Source organism: Xiphophorus hellerii, chromosome 19, assembly GCF_003331165.1.
Source record: "Xiphophorus hellerii strain 12219 chromosome 19, Xiphophorus_hellerii-4.1, whole genome shotgun sequence".
NCBI classification, from domain to species: domain Eukaryota; kingdom Metazoa; phylum Chordata; class Actinopteri; order Cyprinodontiformes; family Poeciliidae; genus Xiphophorus; species Xiphophorus hellerii.
The window spans coordinates 22012699-22032799 of NC_045690.1; the positions used below are offsets into that span (position 1 = coordinate 22012699).

Below are 20101 nucleotides of genomic sequence, written 5' to 3' on the forward strand. Positions count from 1 at the left end.
TCCCCAAAATATCCCAAAATATAAATCCAACTCCAGTTTTTAAATGTAATTTCAAAGCACTCCTGTTTTAAATTATATTTTAAAGTATATTTTTTTGTTTGTGTGATTTTTTTTTGTTTTTTTTTTTGAAGGGTTTTACAACTCTAGAAATTTGTTGGCATTGAGGGCAAAAATGTCTCTTTGCATCAGAGTTGTTGTTCCTTGATGTACTTTTGTCTGTTTGGATTAGAGAAAATCCACAATAAATTTAAAGTAATGTACCCTACTCTGAAAGTAAAATTAAAACAATCTGTTCAAATAAATCATTAACATCCCCAAAATAAATAGCGGGTACAGTGAACCGTCGCTATATCGCGGTTCACCTTTCGCGGTCTCGCTGCTTCGCGGATTTGCATCGTGCATTGTGATTGGCTAAAAGGTCTCTCCGCTTCTTCTCTACCTGTGTGTCAACAACGTTGCGGTTTAATATGTACACGTACGTAAAACAGCTTGTCAAATTTAACATAATCGATGGTGGCATGTCGATTTATAAGAATCTTTTTGCCCAGAAGAAGAAAGAGCGACAACACTACCGATAACTATATTCTTCTCTCGAAAAAACACACCTGCACCGCGGGCTTTAGAAAATAAAAAAACACTACAGAGCGGAGTCAGGATGCAGCGGCTCAGTCAGAAGAGCAGTGAAATACACGTGAGTCACTATTTGTCCTGCTGTACTTTGTTTTGTTTTTTTCATAATCATTTTTTATTTTCTCCCTTTCTAATCCAATAACTCAGGTCGCGGTGGGGCGGCGCTGATCTCCGCAATTCGGGCACTGGAATCTGCTTTCAGTTCATATTAAAATTATTATTTTACAGTACAGTAGTTATTTGTAAAAAAAAAAAAAAAAAGTTTATACAGTACTTTTTATTTGTTAAACAAATGTTTGGGCCTGTAAAAAAGTTTTGTACTTTGGTTTCAATGTATTATGGAGTATTTCATTGTATAATTGTAAAAAAATAAAAATAAAGGTTATTACTTCGCGGATTTCGCCTATCGCGGGTTCTCTTTGGACCGTAACCCCCGCGAAAAACGAGGGTTCACTGTATATAAATTAATTAATCAGGTGTCAAATGCTCTTGACCATCTTCATCTTCATGAGGATGCTGCTTTTGAAAACTAAACTCAGATTCTCTTCAAATTATTCTATAAAAAAAATCACATCTGAAAGGCTTGTTTTCATTAATTTGGTCCAACTTTATTTATCTCTTTGTGACTAACTCTGCAATGTGCTGAAGCCAAAAAGATGTCGACTCATTTAACACTTGCCTTTAAGCGTAGAGGAGGGATGATATAGGGGAAAGAAACGACTAAAAAATGTTTCCATCTCGTTTTCTGAGACAAACAAAACCACTTCTCTGACTCGTGAAAAAGAACACCTAAAACACTCAACGTACGATTTTAAAACGATTCGACTGAAAGCCTCCTTGATGCTGATTGCACCCTGTGGAAGACTGTGGAAACCAAGCAGTGAACTCAAAACCATCCACACACCAAAAAAAAGAAAAAAGTCTGTCACCATCAAAAGCTTTGTGTTTATGAACGTGAGCTCGAGGCTCCTCTTGTCACCACGCGACTGAGTTTTTCGCTCAGAGGGTTCAAGTTACGCGTGTTGGAGATGGCGGGTGAGATCTGGAACGAGGAGCCTTTTCCCCCAGAGCCGGGCCTGTGGACACGCCCGGCAACGTCCAGCTTTGATGCCTCTGCGGGCGCAGAACGGCTACATTCCTGGGATTTGCTGGAACATTCAGCGAGAGACAAAACAATGGGTCCGTCGGCCTCCTCTTTGTCGTGATAGAAGCTAAACACAAACACACACACACACGTACACGACCTCTCGACTCCCAATAGCCAAACACACGTGCATTGGATCACGTGGCGGGGAATAAAGGAGAGATGCGAAGCTGCGAGCGGAATAACAAGATGAGGTGACGATGACGATGGTGATGCCAGTCGTGTTCTGGAAACTGGAAACTGATGCTGCATCGAAACGCCTCAACTTCTCTTGGAGCTTTTCCCCCCCCAACATGCAGTGCCTTGGAAAAGCTTTCACCTGAAACCTTTCCACTTTTTGTCACGTTTAGAACCACGTTCTTCAATGTTTTTTTTATGACAGAATACCAAAAAGTGTCACAATTCTGAAAGTGGGAGGAAAAGGTTGCATCTTATGCAAATGAAACATAACCAGCTAAAAAAAACCATTATAAATATGGCTAAAAGTTAAAAAAATTCACTCAACAGGAAATATTGTGTTAGGAGTGTTAAATTATGCAAAACGTCAGTGGCGACGTCATGCTGTGGGGTATGCTTTTCTCTAGCAGGGTATATAGGAGGCTGCTTAGAGTTGATTCAACTCAATAAAATAAAATTTAAAAAAATTATTAATCCCTAAAGAAAATTTCATAACAGATGCTGTAAGACTGGAAACTGAAAGTGGTCCTTATATACAAGCATAATGATGTATGTAAGGACTAGAGGGGCCTAGTCAAAGTCATTGCCCAATATATTTGAGAATTGGTGTGGCAAATTAAAAAAACTGATCTTCACAAATGCTCTTCATCCAGGCTGATGGCGCTGCCAGGAAAAGAGGGGAAAATGCAGCTGAATAGTAGAAAATGATAGAAAGTCCCAATAAAATACATTGAAGGTTTTGTGGTTCCAACATGACAGAAATCTGCAAGGCACTGCATAGCCTCCAACTAAAACCGTACCTTTGTGTGTCTGGATTTACCCAGGCTGACACAGATGTAAAAATAAAATTAAATATAAAAAAAAAAAATAAGACAAAACATTTAAATTTTATGGCACAATACCACTTTGTCACAACCGTTAAAACATATAGATATATTCTTTTAAAAAGTATACCTGAATTCTGAGCTTAAAGATGAGAAACATCAACATGCAGATAACGCTGCTTCATTATTCAACACACTGTACATAATTTGGCCTGTTGCAGATCTTGGATATAAACAGCACGAAACCCTAAAGAACGGAACGTTTGTCACGAGTGGCTATTTCAACAAAGTCGGCAACACTTTGGGGTGACAGAAGAAGAAGAATTGCCCCGCCATTAAATGACAGAAAAATTTTGTGTGATATGAAATAAACAGCAGACTCTGAGGTCTCCTCCAGCTGAGTGCCCAGAGACAAAAAGGTGAAAGACGACGGTGAAAGACTGGCGCCCACGCGACGACTGGCGCCCACCACCGCAGCGGCGCTCCGACATTTCCGATGCATGAACGTCGCAAAGTTCAATATAAGGATTAAAGTAGGTGACTGGACTTGTTGGCCGCAGCAGCGGACGCCAGAGTAAAGAAGTGCCCGACGGGTGTTGGATGTCCATCCCAAACAAAAACAAAAACAAACAAACAGAGAAAAGAGTCCCTGCTGCGTCGTCATCAGTCCTTCTTCTTGTCCCGCTCCTCGGCGGCGGCGTCCGCTCCGGGGAAAGCGTGGTGGTACAGGTGCCGGTGATTGGCCGCTACATTGTACAGCTTGTGCAGAGCCTGGGGAAGGTAAATGTACACAGTTAGTACTTGTTGTTTTATTCAGTCATAACCGACATTACGGGCGTTTCTTTGCTCAACGGGAGAGCCAGTGACATGAACGCAATTAATTTATTTACTTCCGCTTTTGTCCTAGAGGTACAACAAGCAGCAATGATTCTCCTGTCTTCATTAGCTACACAGACGGACAGATATTTCCCTAAAACACGACTGAAACACCCAGATAAATGACATGCTACATGCGTACTAAGTAAGCCTGACATAAACAATGAATTAAAAATGAGAGCAATAGTTTCCATTTGCGTGCTTTGTGTGTGTAATTCGCTCAAGCTTTATACAGATGCTGCCTTTTTAGTACTACTGAAGAGTCGCCATTTTGAAAAGAGGCGAACATTTGAAAGTGTTTTCAGTTTGCCCTTTTTTTTGTATTTTACAAAAGTCTTTGCTGGCAGTTTGCCTGCCTTTCCTGTCCGGGCCCAAATAATTTATATGTTTTGAAGGAAAATTTTGTTTTGTTGAGCCTTCATAATCAATTTTAGTTACTCTTTCAGTTGTTTTCTGTAATTATTTCAGATATTTAAAATGTCCTCCACTTCCAGTGTTTCGTGTTATTTGGAAATTATAATTTATTGACCTTTTTTGTAGGGTTTACTTTTATTATAATGCCTTTATCAATGCACTATTTGAAAATGGTCTCAAAATGACAATATTAACGTTTATCGAAATAATTTCTGGGATAATTTATTGTCCAGCAGTAGCAGGTTTCAAGAGTATTCAAGTATTCTCACCCCGTTAACCTTTTAACATTTTGATTTTACAATCTTATATGTTTTCGTTTTATTATTTTTTGCACGATTTGTCACCACAACCACAACAAGAAACTGACATTTTTGCAAAATTTTTCAAAACCAGTCAGCTCGATTAGACAGCTAATTAGATTTAGGTCTGGCCTTCGACTAGACCATTCTAACACATGAATAAGCCTTGACATAAACCCATCGGCTGGGTGTTTTCGGTCATTTATCTGCAGGAAGACGAACCTCTACCCCAGATTCAATGTTTTTTTGTTGCAGCTTTTAGCACGTTTCCTTAGGAAATCCCCACAGCATAATGCTGCAACCACCATTTGTCATTGTCAGAATAAAAAAATGGCACGCACTGATTTTATTAAGTGGCATCTGAGTAAAAAGTTACATTTTTGCACGCGAAACATGTGATAACTACTCGTCTTTTTCCTTTTTTATTTCCCCAATTTCTTCGTAGGAGTGAGAAAACCTGCATCCACCAAGCTGAAAAGAAGAGATGCCATCCAGCTCGCTACCAGCAGACGGTGTGAAAGCCAGCATCAGCTGTGGCATGGGGGCGCATAACTGCACAAGGCAAGACATGCTTACGAAGCAACAAGAAAGGACTTGAGTACCTACACTAATTTAGAAAAATCAAAGCAGACACAAACGCGAGTCGCCGTTTGGTAAGCAGGTGCTTTAGCTCTCCCGGTTCTTCGGAAAAACTCACCTCGTTTGTGCTCCCCTGCAGAGGCAGTAAGAGAAACAAGCACACGTGAAGTAAGTGGATAAGATACACAACTAAAACACAGATTACTCAACAACAATGACGAGGAATTTAATCTGGTCATAAAGTATATAAAAAAAAGACAAATTAGAGTATGGAAAAATATCTGTATTTCCAGACTTTATTTCCTTTCTTATTTTCTAAATGTTATTCTCCTCCTTTCTTTCTATCTGACTTCCCACATGTCCTTCCTTTCCAATCCCTTTTACCTTTCCTTCTTTTCCTTTTCGTGTCCTTCCTGTCGTTCCTTTGTGCCGTTCCTTTCTCACTTTCCTTGCCCCTGTGTTGTCTTTCCTCGTTGATCACTTTCCTTGCGTCGTTCTACCCCTTCCCTTCCTTGTGTTATTTCTTTATTTCTATCCTTCCTTTTTACCATTTTCACAGAAACTATGCACTGAACCCGATGTAGGATTTACTGCCACCTAGTGGATATAAGCCGTGTGTTTGCTGATGATTGTGGATCTTTTTTTCTGACCACAAATGAACCTATAATTTCATTCCTTGGCAGAACACAACAAATATCTCAGTCAAAATGCAGCTTAAAATATGAATCTTTGTTGTTGGGTTTTTTTTAAGTCTTCAATCACAAATTGGATCTATATGGAGAAATCAACACATTTTGATTGCGAATTGCTTAGTAAAAATGTAGTTTAGACAATAGCCAGACTTTAGAAAGAGGCAGTAGCCCAGGGCTCCATTTTTTTAAGGGATGTGGGGCACAGACTATTATTATAATTTTTAAATAAATGCATGTTTTGCTGACTTTGCACTTTATATAAGAGTCCAATATGAACATAAGCAATACTCAAGTATTTGAAATGATAAAGTTATACAAATTTTCATGGAACTACTGGCCAAGGAACATATTAAACCTACCATCATTAGCTGGCATCATCAGTTCTTACCCAATTATGTACAGAACTACCTATTAATTCACTGTCATTTGCATTAGAAAGGAATCGTTCTTCAGTGGACGGGCCACCAAAACGGGTCCCCACATCCTCGTAGATCCGGCCCTGCTTAGAGGTGTGAGTTTCACCCACCTGGTCCCAAAGCGCCCCGGCCACCTGGTCGATGACGGCGCCCAGTTCCCTGTACTCCCCGGAGTAGCGGATGTAGGCCCAGGTGCAGAGCGTGATCAGCGCCAGGCCCAGGATCATGTTGCACAGGCTGGCGATGATGTCCACGCCCACAAAGCCCGTGATGCCCGCCGCCACGTACATGACGAAGATGACCACGAAGAGCGTGGCCGGCGTGCGCGCGGCGTGGAAAATGTTCTTGGAGTCGTTGTGCTTGATGTACTGGACGAACACCTCGTCGATCTCGCCCTCCAGCTGCTGCAGGTAGCGGCGGCTGAACTCCTCGCCGCCCATCTTCTTGACGCCGCGGAAGAGCTGCAGGGCCTCCTCCCTGATGGCCAAGTGTCGGTTCTGCAGCTCGCTGGGGGCCAGGAAGGGCCGGTCGCCCCCGCAGACCTGTGCAGAGAGGAAGGGGGATTAACGGGGAAGGAAGTTGGGAATTTGGCGCTCACGTTTACTCAGGCTGCTCGTTTCCACCGACCTCCTCCATTTTTTTGTTGTACAGATCCTTCGCCGCTGCGACTGCTGCTAAGTTGTTGGCCTCTGCAGTGGCCTGAATGAAAACAGATTTCACAGTGAAACACGAAATGCGGCGCAATGCAATAAATCCAGAGAAAAAAAAAACAGTTAAACACAGAAAAAATAGAAAACATGTGTAATTAGACCAGGGATCTCCAACCTGCAGTTCTTTGGATCATCCTGAATAACTTTGGCAAAAAAAAAGTTATTCAGGAACTTTAATATTTTTAAATATCCCTAAATATGTGAGGATTTTTTTCCTTAAATATAGACATAATATCAAATACATTTTTTGATTGTAATAATTGCCCCAATTTTCCACAACATAGTGACTATAAAACAACTGGTAATATTTTTCTTTTAACTTTACTTTAAAAAATGTTAACTATGCTGAAAAGTTTGTACATTTTCAGAATCAGAACTTCAAAATTCTGACTTTGATTTCAAAAGCTCGTAGCATGTATATATAAAGTATATATAAATATACTTTAGAGCAGGGGTGTCAGACTGACTTTTATTACGTCAAGTTATTTAAAATCCTTAAAGGGCCGGTTGTGGCAGAATGTTTAGATAAAACTACCAATTAAAATATTATCTTTGGATTTAAAATGCAACAACATTAAAAAATCTTTTCATACTGATGTAATTTCACACTATGCAAATAAAAAAACGATTTGATTCATTAAAATAATATTTACGCACACAAGTGTTATCTCGACGGTCTATCTAACGTCTAGCGGGCCGCAAAAACTAGATATGATGGACCAAATTTGGCCCACTGGCCTTGAGTTTGAAATAAGTGGTTGAGAGAAAATCAAATAAAGAATTTTTTATGGTGTTTATCAACATCCCATAGCAAAAACAAAAGTATACATCCACTTAATTGCAAAAAATGTGTTTTATTTTAAAATCAAAAAAACAAACAAAGAAAAAAAAGGTCCTTTAAACATTTTCTTTCGCTCACGTTTGTCAAAAATTACAACCAGCCTTTTTTCAAAAGATCATGCAACATTTGCAACTCTAAACAAGTTTTATGTAGTTGGACTGATGTCAAAATGGCTCTCTCAATTACACAGGCTGCAGACCCCACAATCAGACAAAACAAGCGTATTGAAAAGTACCTGCAGCATTGACTTTGGATGTGGCAACTCTTCACCCTGGTATATCTTAATGTATGCCTGAAGCACGAGGAATAAAGACATTGGAGGCAAGGAAACGTTTCGTACGTAAAATACAAAACATTATGCTCTCGTATTCACTCGACTGGTGCTGACCTTGAAGTACTCCAGCAGGCCTCTGCAGGTGATCTTGCTGCCGTTGATCTCCTTCACGTCGATGTTGCGGGGGCTGAGGATCCAGGGCACCAGGATCTTCAGGTTGTTGATGAACTCGCCATCAATCTCTAGAGAAGAACAAACAGTTTGTGTTAAAATCTGGTAAGGAGTTTCATTTATTTAGTTTTGCTTCCAGGTGTTTTATTTTGGATATGTAAAAACGTTGCACTGGATTTATCATCCAGCAAAATTTGATATCATGACAGGGCAAAGTTGCTTTAAGTCTTACTATTATAAGATTCTGTGTGTAGGAAGGAATGTTTTAACTGCGTTAAAGTATAATTCACTGCGTTATTAAAGAAGAAAAATGAAAACGTGGAACAGTGGCGAACCTTTCCCACCAAAAACACTCGAATGGCTCCCTGACGACTCCTCCACGAAGTGTCGCAAACAATTTATTATGACATTTAAAGGGCTACAGGCCATTTTTATTAATGAATGTATTTATTTATCTATTTTATAACCTATAGTCAGAGATTAAAATCAAAATTTTAAGAAAAAAATAGCAAAATTCTGAGCTTAAAGTCTAATTTTTTTTTTGTTAGCGGCCCTAATCCTCTTCTGTAGTTGTAGCTCGTCTCCCAGTGACAAAACGTGACGTGCAGACATCTTCCAAGTTGGGATGCACCAATTGAAATCTCCTGGCCGACCACCGTTTTTAAAAAAAACCTGAACTGGTGAGACCAATTTTTTTTTTTCTTGTCTAAAATGTCGATAAATACAACAACAAAGTCGCTAAGTCATCAACAGTGAGGTGACGATTGCAAGTATCGACCGATCTGCCGTTTCCAAAAATGAAAGAAATCGAGCAACCAGATAAATCATGGATTTATCTGGTTGCATTGTCCCTCTAAAAAAAAAAAAAAAAAAAGGACAATGTACCTTTAATTCTTCCGTCAAAGTGAGGGTTGGTGGCCACTTTGAGGCCGGGGTGAGGCATCAGGAAGCAGGAGATGTTGGTGAAGCAGGAGTGGATGTGTTTGCGCACGTTCTGAAGCTCCTCGTGCTGGTTCTCTGAGATCTGCAGCAGAAGCACACGGTTCTGGTTCTACGCCTGATTTAATTAGTCCATCTCAATGAAGTAGAATGTCATCAAAAAGATCATTTATTTCTGGAATTCATTTCACTCATGTTATCTAAACCAAACAGCCTCGTTCCAAGCAGAGTGAACAATCTCAAGAGTTCATTCCTAATCATTTTCAAAGTTGTTTCTAAGAAAACCTACATATTTCCTAAAAGAATTTATAATGGGGAAAAAAAAAACCATCCTGTCATGGCTGCTGATAGTCTTGCTGCTGGTGCAAGGTTTTGTACTGTACTTTTTCCTTCCACTTAACCTTCCTGTAATGTGTCCAAATACAGGACTTTGTGAAGAGACAGCTTGCCCTCACTGGTTAGGATGTCCGTGACTTTTTGTTGAGCAACAGTCAGCATTCTTCCTGGTGAGACTTCATTATATAACATGACTGTTATATAATAAATGGACCTTCAAACTTTTTTTTTTTTTTAAATAAAAATTTATAGAGAAATTTACTTCTTTTTTTTTTAAATTATCTGTATTTTATAATCAACATAATTGAGAGAAATACATGTTTCAATTCCTGAATAAATTACTGAAATAAGGGAACCTTTTGATGATATTCTAATTTATTGACATCCATTGTAAGTTTGTAATGAGGACTGTGGAATCAGAAACGACTGACCTTCAGTCTCTTCTCGAGGAACTTCATGCCGCCGTCCTGTCCGTAAGGAAACTCGTATGGAAAACTCCAGTCCCGAACCAGGAAAATCAGGGACTGGAAAAGATAATAAACCTGCATGTAGCTCTGCACAGTAGGGTCATATTTAAAATGACTGTTCTCTTTCAACTTTATTTTAACATGTAGCATCTAAATTATTGCTTAAAATGCAAAAAAAAAAAAAGTAATTTAGTGTAAATTTGTTTTAAAGCAGCACTTAATTGGAAACATGTTTAATACCTGGAAAGGTTTAAGGAACGTCTCCTCCATCGCTAGTCTTCCATACTCGGTGAAAAGCTGAAATAATAAACACATCATCAATGATGATCTGAAATATCTAATTTCAGCTCCACACTTTAAGTTAGCAATAAAGTCTGAGTTTACTTGATGATAAACCATGCTCATATTCATTTTCAATAGAATTGCTCATTTTTGAATGATAATGTATTCCAAAACTTGCCTTGTAATGTTTTTTTTTTTACCTGCAAGTGCTGGAGGTCATCCTCTTGTACATTCTGTGATATGTTGTAAACCTAGAAGAGACAGTTTCCTTACAATATTGATATGCTGAGAATATTTAAAATGCTGTCGTGTCAGAGCAATGGAGAAAAACAGGATGAGGGTTTTCTTTTTGTCTTTTTTTTAAAATTTAAATTCAGGGTACAGTTGTTCGGCTGCTTCCTATGGACCTGCAAACCTCACCGACCGGTGCACTCAGATAGCACTAAACTGTGGTACCTGCATGGAGCTGATCATGGTGCTCAGGGCGAACACAGTGGCCGAGTCCCTCAGCGTGGATTGGCTGTCAAACGTGCCCTGCGTGTCCATCAGCAACACGGCGACCTGCGTCATCAGACACGAAAAGAAACTGACCCGTTTGTGTGTCTGAATGTTTTCTACGGTCACAGATGTGGAACCCCCCCCCCCCCCAAAACCTTCAAATAAATTCGTCTTTTCTTGGAGTTTTAAAATCTCAATGGAAAACTTTAGAAAATCCAATGTATTCCATGGGAAAAAAACTATCTTATCCAAACTCTTCTGGGAAGGTTTAGAGGTCAGCTTAGGGGAATATCTGACCATTTTTCTAGGAAAGCATTGGTGAGCTCAGACATTGATGTTGGACACTACGGCCTGGTTCTCAGTTTTTGTTCTGACTGATCCTCAAGGGATTCTATCAAGTTGAGGTTATACCAATAAATATTGTCCAAAGCAAACTTGCTCATCCATCCACTTTTGTGCTTTGTTTGGCAGCCATGTTGGTACTAAATGGACCATCTCCAAACTGTTCCTTCAGCGTGAAGACCATAAAATTGTCCAGAATGTCTTCCCATGGTTGCTTTGACGGGAGTTAAGGGATTGAGACCAGTACCTAAGAAACGAACACCATAAGTCTCCTTCGACGCTTACATGGAGACGCTCCTCAGTTAAACTGTAATATTTTTGTTGCGATCATTTACACGACACCAGTGACCAGAGTCCCTCACACCGACACATTTTGAAACCAGGTCTCAGAGTGAAACTTTTCTGTAAAACTCCCCCAGGATGTGTTGAATCGCAGAACGCACGGCTGAAGAGTTCATTCTGCGCAAACACAGGCAGCTAACAACAAAAACAACAGTGCATATTGTCCTGTCCTAAGCTAGTTGGCCTGTTCAGTTTAGCCCAATTTCCAATAATGTGTGACATGAGCACTTCTTTCGGCGGAGACGAGTTACTGTTTTCAATGGGGTGGGAGCTAGCGCATTTGATGAAATGGTAAAATCACAACGCCATCTAGTGGCCTGGCATGACTACTACAGCTGATTCAAAGAGTCTTGTCAGTACTGTCTAAACGTGAAACTTTTTCCCCGAGCAACATTTAAAAATACCAGCAATTTCCAGGCGTAGCCTGAAGGACCATTTTCATGGCAACTACCAAACGCTGTCTAATCCATTACCTAACCTGACAGGGAAGTAGGAATCATCACTCCAAAGTACAAATCCCTACTACACTAGAGTCCAGTGTTGGAGTTCTTCACATCACTCCATCCGACACTTTGCTTCTTTGAATTGCTGTTGGAGATGTATAGCCATGGAAACCCATTAATGAAGCAATGGACTAATCTGAAACCCATGTGAAGCTTGTAGTTATCCACTCTGCACATAGTTGATGACTTCTACACAGTCAGCATGCGGTTTCCCACACTCTAATTTCCTCCATGTCTGACTTCCTAATGCTCTTAAGAGCGACCTGTTCTTTCTCAAATGTTTGCAGAAGCAGTCTGAATGTCTTGTTGGTGTTTTTCATGCGCCTGTGGGTGTCAAAGTGGTTAAAACACACGAGTTCAATGATTTAGAGAGGTGATCTAATACTTTTTCAATTGTATGTTCTGCTGACTTTATGTTTATCATAAGAATAAGACCTAAAGATGCCTCTTTTTCATTTTACTGGTAGAGACCTATCCAATTTTTTCACTTCCAATACCGATACAGAAAAACAGACCTGAGTTGACTTAGAATTGTTCTTTCTTTTTCAACAGCGATATAAATCTACTGAATTACAATTACAGGCCCACAGCATCACAGGTCCTTCACCGCTCCTAACAGTAGGCGTGTGGTGCTTTTCCCCAGTTATCCTTCGTGCCATACTTGACCCACCTTCAGAGGTTGTTGCTCAGCCTTCGTCTCATTTGACCAAAGCACAAAGTTCGACTTAAACGGCCAGCAGAGTTTAGTAAACTCCACATATGAACTCCACAAACAACCGTCAGCATGTAGCGGTGTCTAATGGTTGTTACGGAGACTTGGTGAGCCAATCTGTACTGCAGCACTCTTTTTTTCCTTACCTCCCTTATCATCCTACTCATTAGAGAGAAAAATATGGGTCCCTGTCCAGCCGAGAAGCAGGCCTATGTGTCACGTCATATTTATTCCCCGGGGAAAGTCACGATTTATTAATTAGACGCTTCTTCAATGTCTGATTCAGTTGCCCACCAAATTCATGCACTCACATTAAAAAGCCTTTTCTTTTTCCCCAGTGTGCCATTATGCTACTGCAATGAAAATTTGAAGGTTTTGCACAAATATTACCACGGTTGTCCCCGTTTGTTGTTTTGTCGAGGAGTTTATTCTGACCTTCCTTCCGTCTGGTTTGTCCACCAGGAAGACCTCGCTCCAGATTTGGATCCCGGTGGTTTCCCTCTCTGAGCCCCCCCTCCAGGAGAAGCCGGTCAGAGGCTCGCTCGCATCTCCGAGCCAGTTTTCAGACGCCTGGCAACAGAATGTGGCAATTTATTAGTCAGATAATGCTTGATCTGCTGACAAGTGGCATGCTGTTTCGATTAGGAAAGATTGCAACAAAACAAACTTTATGTGCAGCTAAATTATAAACTAGACTGGGAATGAACATTGGAAAAGAACAGATTGTACCTGTACAACTGGTGAGGCTATAAGTATGGGATATACCCTAAACCCATCCATAAAAAGCACAATATCCAGAGAACAAATACATACTTGAGTTTTCTACATTTTGCTACATTATAGATTTCAGTCTATTTTATTGGGATTTTGTATGATAAACCAATGCATAAAAAAAATTAACAAAACATTCAGATTTTTCTTTATAAATTAAAATTCAGAAGTGTTGCTATCTAACAGGTTCTAAAAAAGCTTAAATAAAAGTGTCCTCACAGCATGATGCTTCCACCATGTCTGCCTGCATTCGTGTGGCCTACAAATGCAGGCCACACTTTTCAGAAAGGAAATCCCGGAATCTGTTTTAGTCCTCTTCAAATTTTTCCACCACTTTTTGTTGGTCCTATCATATAAAATCCAAATAAAACACTTTAAAGTTTGTGGTTGTGCTATGAGAAAATGTTAAAAAGCTTAAAGGAGCAGTATTATGTATTTTTCTATTGCATAATTGTTGCATACACGTTTTTAACTTCAGATGTCAGAAAAATGTTATATACATCAAATATGACTTAAAATACTTTTTATTTAATTTAATACCTTGAAATTGGGCCTCTGTCTCTTTAAAAACTCATGTTCTTTCTGAAACGCCGCCTCTATTAACCCTTTAGCTATGTTTTCTTTTTTTTTTAATTTTTTTTTTTTTTTACCAGCGATTCACTGAGAAGTTTCTCCTATAGTGAGCTCAGCAGATGCGCAGATCCTCCAGGTGTCTGCTGATTGCTGCTGGCTAGTCTGAAGGAGCTGAGTGTGAGGACCGATAGAGGAGGAGGAGCTTTGTCTCGAAGGCGGAGCTAGGTCCCTCCAGGTGTTTTGCACAGCTGAATGGTTGCCACGGGAGATTCAGGAATTTCTCAAACATGCATGAAAGAATCAAAGCAATACGCCAGATATGCTTTTGATAATGGAGTAACATTATAGCATCAATTTTACGTAATACTGCCCCTATTAGGGGTGTGAATACTTCTGAAATACACTATGACGTAAAGGTAGCAGAGCACCCTGAGCGGCTGGAGACCAATCAGAGAACACTTTGGGATATTTTGTAAACCTTGATAGACCAGAATTTATTTTTACACACTTCCTCTAACCGCTTCAACAAGGAGTCACACGCACTTACATGGTTGTACATGTAGCGCAGCATGAAGTCCATGAGGAAGGACTTGCCCTTGCGGAAAGCCCCCGCCACGGAGATGGCCACCACCTCGCGGTCCCTGACCTCCTCGGACAGCAGGATCCGACTCAGCGCCGCCTCGTCCAGCTCGAAGGTGTGGTCGTCTTTGACCAGCAGCACCTGGATGGGCCGGGCTCGTCCGTCCGGCTCCTCCTCCTCGGAGCTCCACTCGTAAACATTTTTGTCACTCAGGGACCCTGGAGGACAAATCAGAGGCGTGAGGTCAACGCGTCTCTACGACGAGGCGACCAGAAAGAGTTGCTGTGAAACTGTTAGAAGAGCCAGCAGTTCCTGTCCGCTATGATGACGGGCCAGACCTAGCAGTCCATTAACTGAGAAGGCAGGAAAGACAAACCCCCGTTTTTGCAAGCGATGATATTCATTATACTGAATCAGTCCACTGCGTCCGTCCAGTCTGTCGGATCTCAATGAGATCACGCGGGCTAAAAGGTTTCCGAGCAGCAGCTCTGAGTGTTTCCAAGCAGCAAGGAAGCCAACATATTTACATACTATCCATACTTCTTAAATAACTCAGCTTGGATAGAAAGCATCTCTTAAAAACATCATATCTGAGATTATTAATTGGATTACAATTTGGACTTTGCCATTCCAAACTAAGGAGCTAAACTGTTGCATTGTAGATTCAGATATTTTTTTTAACACTGCACTCTGTTTACAAATTCATTAATTTGTGCAAACCGGATTTTATTTATGTGTAGCAGGGTAAAGGGATCTCAATACAAAGCACACACCACATTTTTTTCTGAACTTTATACATAAAAAAAAATAATCACAAAACATGCACCACTATTTCTTTTGGTCTATTGTGTAAACTAACATTACACAATAGTTTGTGGCTCTTACATGATGAAAAAGTTACAAAGGAAGACACCGTAGCTATCTACCACAACCACCCAGCCTGCGCTTTAGGAAAATGTGATCTTGCCTTCCAGGAAGTGACTTGAAATTAAAGTCTGGCTATAGCTCCCGCGAAGCTCTGGTAACAGGTTACGAAGTAACAGGCAGCGTTTCGGGTCGTGTTAGAAGACGCAACACAGAACAACTTGAACGTACGGGGAGTAATTTGATCAGTCGTTCTTCCGCTCCTTCTCTGTTTGGTTTCCCACTGCAGGGGCCTTCCCCGCAGGCCCAGCAGACGACCTGATCATGCTGCTCCTGCCACTGCCCTTAAAACTGCTGAAGACGTCAGAAGCTGAATTAAGTGGGTCAGAGCGGCTCAACTCTGATGACAAACAGCGGCAGATTTTCATCTTTTCCCCTCATTTCTCACACAGGCCTCTCCCACTACCCCCTCACAAGCTGGTTGGACTCTAAAGTGATGTCAGAGATGGATGCTGGCAACCACTATAACCCTGATGATGGCAGCTTAGGGTAATGATGGGAATACAGATTTGGGATTTCTGATGCAGGATTGTATCCATTTTACCTCAAATGTATCACATAGCTTCAGAAAAATCAAACAGTAACTGTAAACATTGTGAATAAAATTGAAATTTTGGGGCCTGCAGAGGCCTAAGCTGTCCCAACAGAGCGTTTTCTGTCAACCAATCACCGCATTTCATCTATGTAATGGTAAAACATTTTTTTAAATGAACGTGTCTCGTTGTGCCTGCAGAAGCCAACTGCAGCACGGTGTTTTCTTCCATACCAACAAGGTACAGATACCGAGACATTAGAATGCATAGAACAGCTTTGGTCTCAATGTCCCGAAACGAAAACAAACCGAGCATATGACACCCAGAGCGCTGCATCGTTTCCACCCTTTGTGTGAAATATGAAATGTTTTTGTACGTACACTCACCCCAGCTGTCTCTCTCGGGACGGTGTTTCACCATGATGCGGTCCTGTTGTCCCCCGGCTCGAAGCGTAAATGAGCGACCCTAGTCGGTAGTCATGAGCGTATAGAACTGGGAGGATGCCCTTATCTCCAGCACAACGACGTTCCTGTTGCAGAAGGATGATGGTGCTTTTCTTCACCGCGTGATACGCTTATCTCGTCGCCAGAGGGCGCTGCAGTCTGTTGTCCCAGCACTGAGCGGCGAATGGAGCCTAATTAAAAATGCATAGAACTGTACACAAAGTGTACGTTATGTGAAAATGCCTCAGTTATATAAAAAAATTGAATATGAGCTTTGCAGTGGTGAACAATTATTTTTCTAAAACTGCCCGTGCAGTTTATATTTTTGTCGGTAGGTGGCGACATTGCCCAAATGTTGGAACCTATGCTGCCTTCAGAGACATTACGGAGTTTTTTCTGATAGGAAAAGGGAAAGGCGCTTATTTCGTCATTTAATCCCTTTGTGGTTTTCTTCGTTTCTGGCCCATGCTCCTTCGAACTCTCCTTGAGAACATTTCAGACTCGCTCTGGCAAACAACAATTTAAAGTAATATAAAACAGTTTCTACCATCAGGAGGTGGATTTCACAGTAATTTCAGTTTCATCAAAAAATAATATAAAATTATATCTGGACCAATAATAAATAGCACGCGACACAAAGTCATAAATAAATGTTAATTATATGTGAGCATTGAGAATTATTATGACTATCAACGTACTACATTTTTTTCATATGGATTTTATTTGTGACATTTTTGTCCTTGCATAACGAACCGGTTACAAAAAGTTCTGTCTATAGGTCCAAAATGATAGTGGTGATGGACGAAATTGAACGCATTGACTAAACTAAACTAAAAACTAACTAGTATGTCTTGAAAACAAAAGATTTAACTTATTATTTAGTTAAAGTTGAAGTCCATGTTATTCTGGCGGACGCATTTTATAAAAAATATATAATCATTGTCGTGTTTTGTATGAGTAATCAGAATTATAGCATTTCATGTATTAACTAGCGAAAATTGCAAGTTTCATATCTGGATAAGGGAATACGGCGTTTTTTTTAAAAAAAAATCACCAGTCTAATTTTTCTTGGTTCCCTGAATGCACCGTAAGACACAAACCATCGACAGCACAGATTAGCAGGACACTGTTGCTTTAGCGTTTTCTCTAACTAAATCCTTAAAACAGTTCTATTATTAGTGACGATGGAGTTCAATACATAATGTCGGAGCTTCTTTAAAGCTGCCAGCGGAGGGAAATGACATGTCAACGGGGAAACTTCGGGCTGAGATTTCTGGGGGGATTTAAGTATACTGTGACGCCTGTTCTGCTCTAGAAGAGACGGAGTGAGCTGCAGCCAACTGAAGTTTACTACTGTTTCCTAGATAACAAAGGAGCTACATTTTTACTTTCTGAAGGCTTTATTCGACGCCACAACAATAGTTAAAGACTCGGAAGGGATTCAAAATGCAAGACGGGGGCATTTGGTGTGTTTGCGTTGAAAAAGGTAAGCCCAGTTTGAAGTTAAAAGCAGGCGGAGAGCTAAACTGGTGCGTTAGCTAGCATTAGCCTATGTGCTCTGTCGCTAAGTCCTTGGCTGGCTGTGGCTATTTGCTGGAATGCCCACAATTTTCCTGGTAAAAGTATCGCAAAGTAATGCTTGTATAAAACAAACTCCTTTGAGCTATTTGAGCTATAATTGATTACTCAGCTGGTCCTGTGTGCTTAAACTACTGCGCCGCTAACAAAGTAGTCCCAATTTAAGAATGCGTGTTTTATAACACTTGTTCTCATTAAAGGAGAACGCGTAGTGGGATTAAAACTTTAATTTAGCCCTCTTAACACTTTCACAAACTTTGTCTCTGCGTCAGGACATGAAGCTCAGAGAGGCGCCGTCTGAGTAGCATTGGTCGAGACTGTCCTCTCAACCAGCCACACCACGTTTAATCAAGCCAACTAAATGTAAAGGATCCCCCGGTTTCAAGCCACCATGGATATCTATCCCCGGCCGAGCGGCGAAATTCAGAGGAAGAACCCCCAGCATGACTTTGAGCTCATTCAGAGGGTGGGAAGCGGAACATATGGAGACGTGTATAAGGTAGGCTGAATTTGCTGGTTCCCACAGTCTGTCACAGGAGCTGGAGATGGTTTGGTTTACCCAGTTCGTGACTAATCAGCCCATATAAACTGTTTGTTTTGTAAGCCATTATTATGCGGCAACCACATTTGACTTTAGTTTTTGACTGAAGCCCAACATTCGTATTTGTCCTGCAAAAGATAATTTTGAGTATCGCTTCATTAAAATTGTATGATTTTGGCTATATATAGGAGTTTCCAGTATTATACTTTTTTTTTTTTTTTTTTTTAAGCTTTCTGCAATTTATGGAGCAATTAGTTGCTTAGTCAGTCAGCTGTTTGCTCAGGTAGAGCCTGCAGTCATTGACTTTGACAGACATGCTGTTTGTTATGGACACTCCTCACTTTCTGGGACATCATTTAAGACCTTCAGTTGGTAGGGAAAATGTTGAAATATATATATTTTTAATCATTGTATACTACAATTCCTTAAACCGGTCATTGCATTTTATTAGAGTTGTTATTACTAAGTGCCAAATGTTTTTTTAAATTTTTTTAATCTCTACATAATTCATTTTTAAACCAAAAGCCTGACACATTATTGAATGTAGGTATTTACAAAGTAAAGAATTGGTGTTTAGCCAGGGTTTAGCTCTGCAGGAACATAATGTCACCAGAACCTCTGGCGTTTATGTTACATATAGGCAGATTGCTGCCAAGAAGATCTGATGCAAATTTAAAAGGCAAACGGTGACATAAACCAAACTGAAGTAGTCCACAGTTTATGCATTTTTTGTTTTATATTTCTGAAACTGTGACAGCAGCACATGTTTGCAAACCATCAGTGGGACATTAAAAGTCTGACTGAGCTTGCGTTTTCTCACAAGTTTATTGGTTGCTTTATATGATGCGTGAAAACCTTTTTCACACATCAGTAATCGTACATTATAAAATCAACTGAGGTGTTGTAACCTAAAGTGTAGAAACGTTTTCTTTACCTTCTCGACTTGTTTTAGCCACACCGTTTTAACGGCTCAGGAATTGTTCATTAAAAATAATGACAGACAGATTTCCCCCACAGTTATTTCCTTGAGTTTTATTTTCCTGAGCTGCCCTTTGCTTATTTAATCATCTACAAACTCACTGACCGTCTTATCCAGAGGTGAAAGTACAGCCCGCCTGTCATGGCCTCTCTCCATACAAAGCTCCTCTGGTCAGCCCCCCCCCACCCCCAGACAGGCCACTGGTGGAATGTAGCGCCTGGTATTCACACAGAGCTCCCAGGCGGGACGGCTGCAGCGGGCTGAAATACGATCCAGCCCCTGTCTAAACACGCGCTTTACTAAAGGGTGTGTTCAGAGCTAAAATGACAGCGGAAACACCTCAAATAGGAAAAATGTCCCAGTTTAGGCTCCCTTGCACAGCTCTGTTTTAGGAAGCAGCTATCCTAACCATTGGATAGTTAGTAGAGACTTTTAAAGATGGCTGGGATGCTCCGCAGCGATAAGAACCCAATAGAAAAAAATTAATGGATTTCGTTCAGCTTATAATGCTGTCGACATTTCTTAAATGTTGGAGCATGGACATGTTGACATTTATGCTTGTTTACCTCTTTCTTTTCTTTTTTTTTTAAAGATATATTTACATTTTTTTTGTCAATAAAAAATGTTTTTTTCATACAGTACAGGTTTTCCATTACGTGTAATTGACCGTGGCACACTGCTATGGCAAAATAAAAGCTGCCACACCTTCAA

At 40.4% G+C, this 20101-nt stretch overlaps 2 protein-coding genes across 9 annotated transcripts in view; one reads left to right on the top strand and one right to left on the bottom strand.

Moving 5' to 3' along the window:
* Positions 1-1221: 1221 nt before the first annotated feature.
* On the bottom strand, positions 1222-19620 carry atl1 (atlastin GTPase 1). Of its 2 annotated transcripts, none has more exons than XM_032546744.1 (15): positions 19496-19620; positions 16230-16503; positions 14360-14610; positions 12904-13038; positions 10528-10632; positions 10272-10322; positions 10030-10086; positions 9754-9846; positions 8933-9071; positions 7991-8118; positions 7838-7894; positions 6679-6750; positions 6162-6593; positions 5062-5076; positions 1222-3546 (listed from the first exon to the last, which is right to left on the bottom strand). In XM_032546744.1, exons 2-15 carry the CDS (start codon positions 16267-16269, stop codon positions 3439-3441), a joined length of 1683 nt encoding a protein of 560 aa, XP_032402635.1. In that variant the 5' UTR covers positions 16270-16503; positions 19496-19620; the 3' UTR covers positions 1222-3438. The 2 variants fall into 2 exon arrangements, with proteins under 2 accessions (XP_032402635.1, XP_032402636.1); XM_032546745.1 differs by having other exon boundaries at positions 16236-16503; positions 19496-19619.
* The window catches only part of map4k5 (mitogen-activated protein kinase kinase kinase kinase 5), a 38821-nt gene continuing 36087 nt past the window's right edge, over positions 17368-20101 (top strand). For 4 of the 7 annotated variants that reach the window (XM_032546739.1, XM_032546740.1, XM_032546741.1 and 1 more), the window contains exons 1-2: positions 17369-17778; positions 18143-18369. In XM_032546739.1, coding sequence (XP_032402630.1) covers positions 18262-18369 — 108 coding nt within the window. In that variant the 5' untranslated portion in view covers positions 17369-17778; positions 18143-18261. Of the gene's footprint in view, positions 17779-18142; positions 18370-20101 lie in introns of all 7 variants that reach the window. The other 3 variants (XM_032546737.1, XM_032546738.1, XM_032546743.1) reach the window with 2 other exon arrangements.

Excerpts from the sequence above, each read along its gene's own strand:
- atl1 (XM_032546744.1), bottom strand. The coding sequence starts at position 16,269 with ATGGTGAAACACCGTCCCGAGAGAGACAGCTGGGGTGAGT. Across the intron at positions 10,087-10,271 it reads ATGACCTCCAGCACTTGCAG|CTTTTCACCGAGTATGGAAG; the intron begins GTAAAAAAAAAA and ends TTATTATTTCAG. Across the intron at positions 9,847-10,029 it reads CGTTCCTTAAACCTTTCCAG|TCCCTGATTTTCCTGGTTCG; the intron begins GTATTAAACATG and ends TATCTTTTCCAG.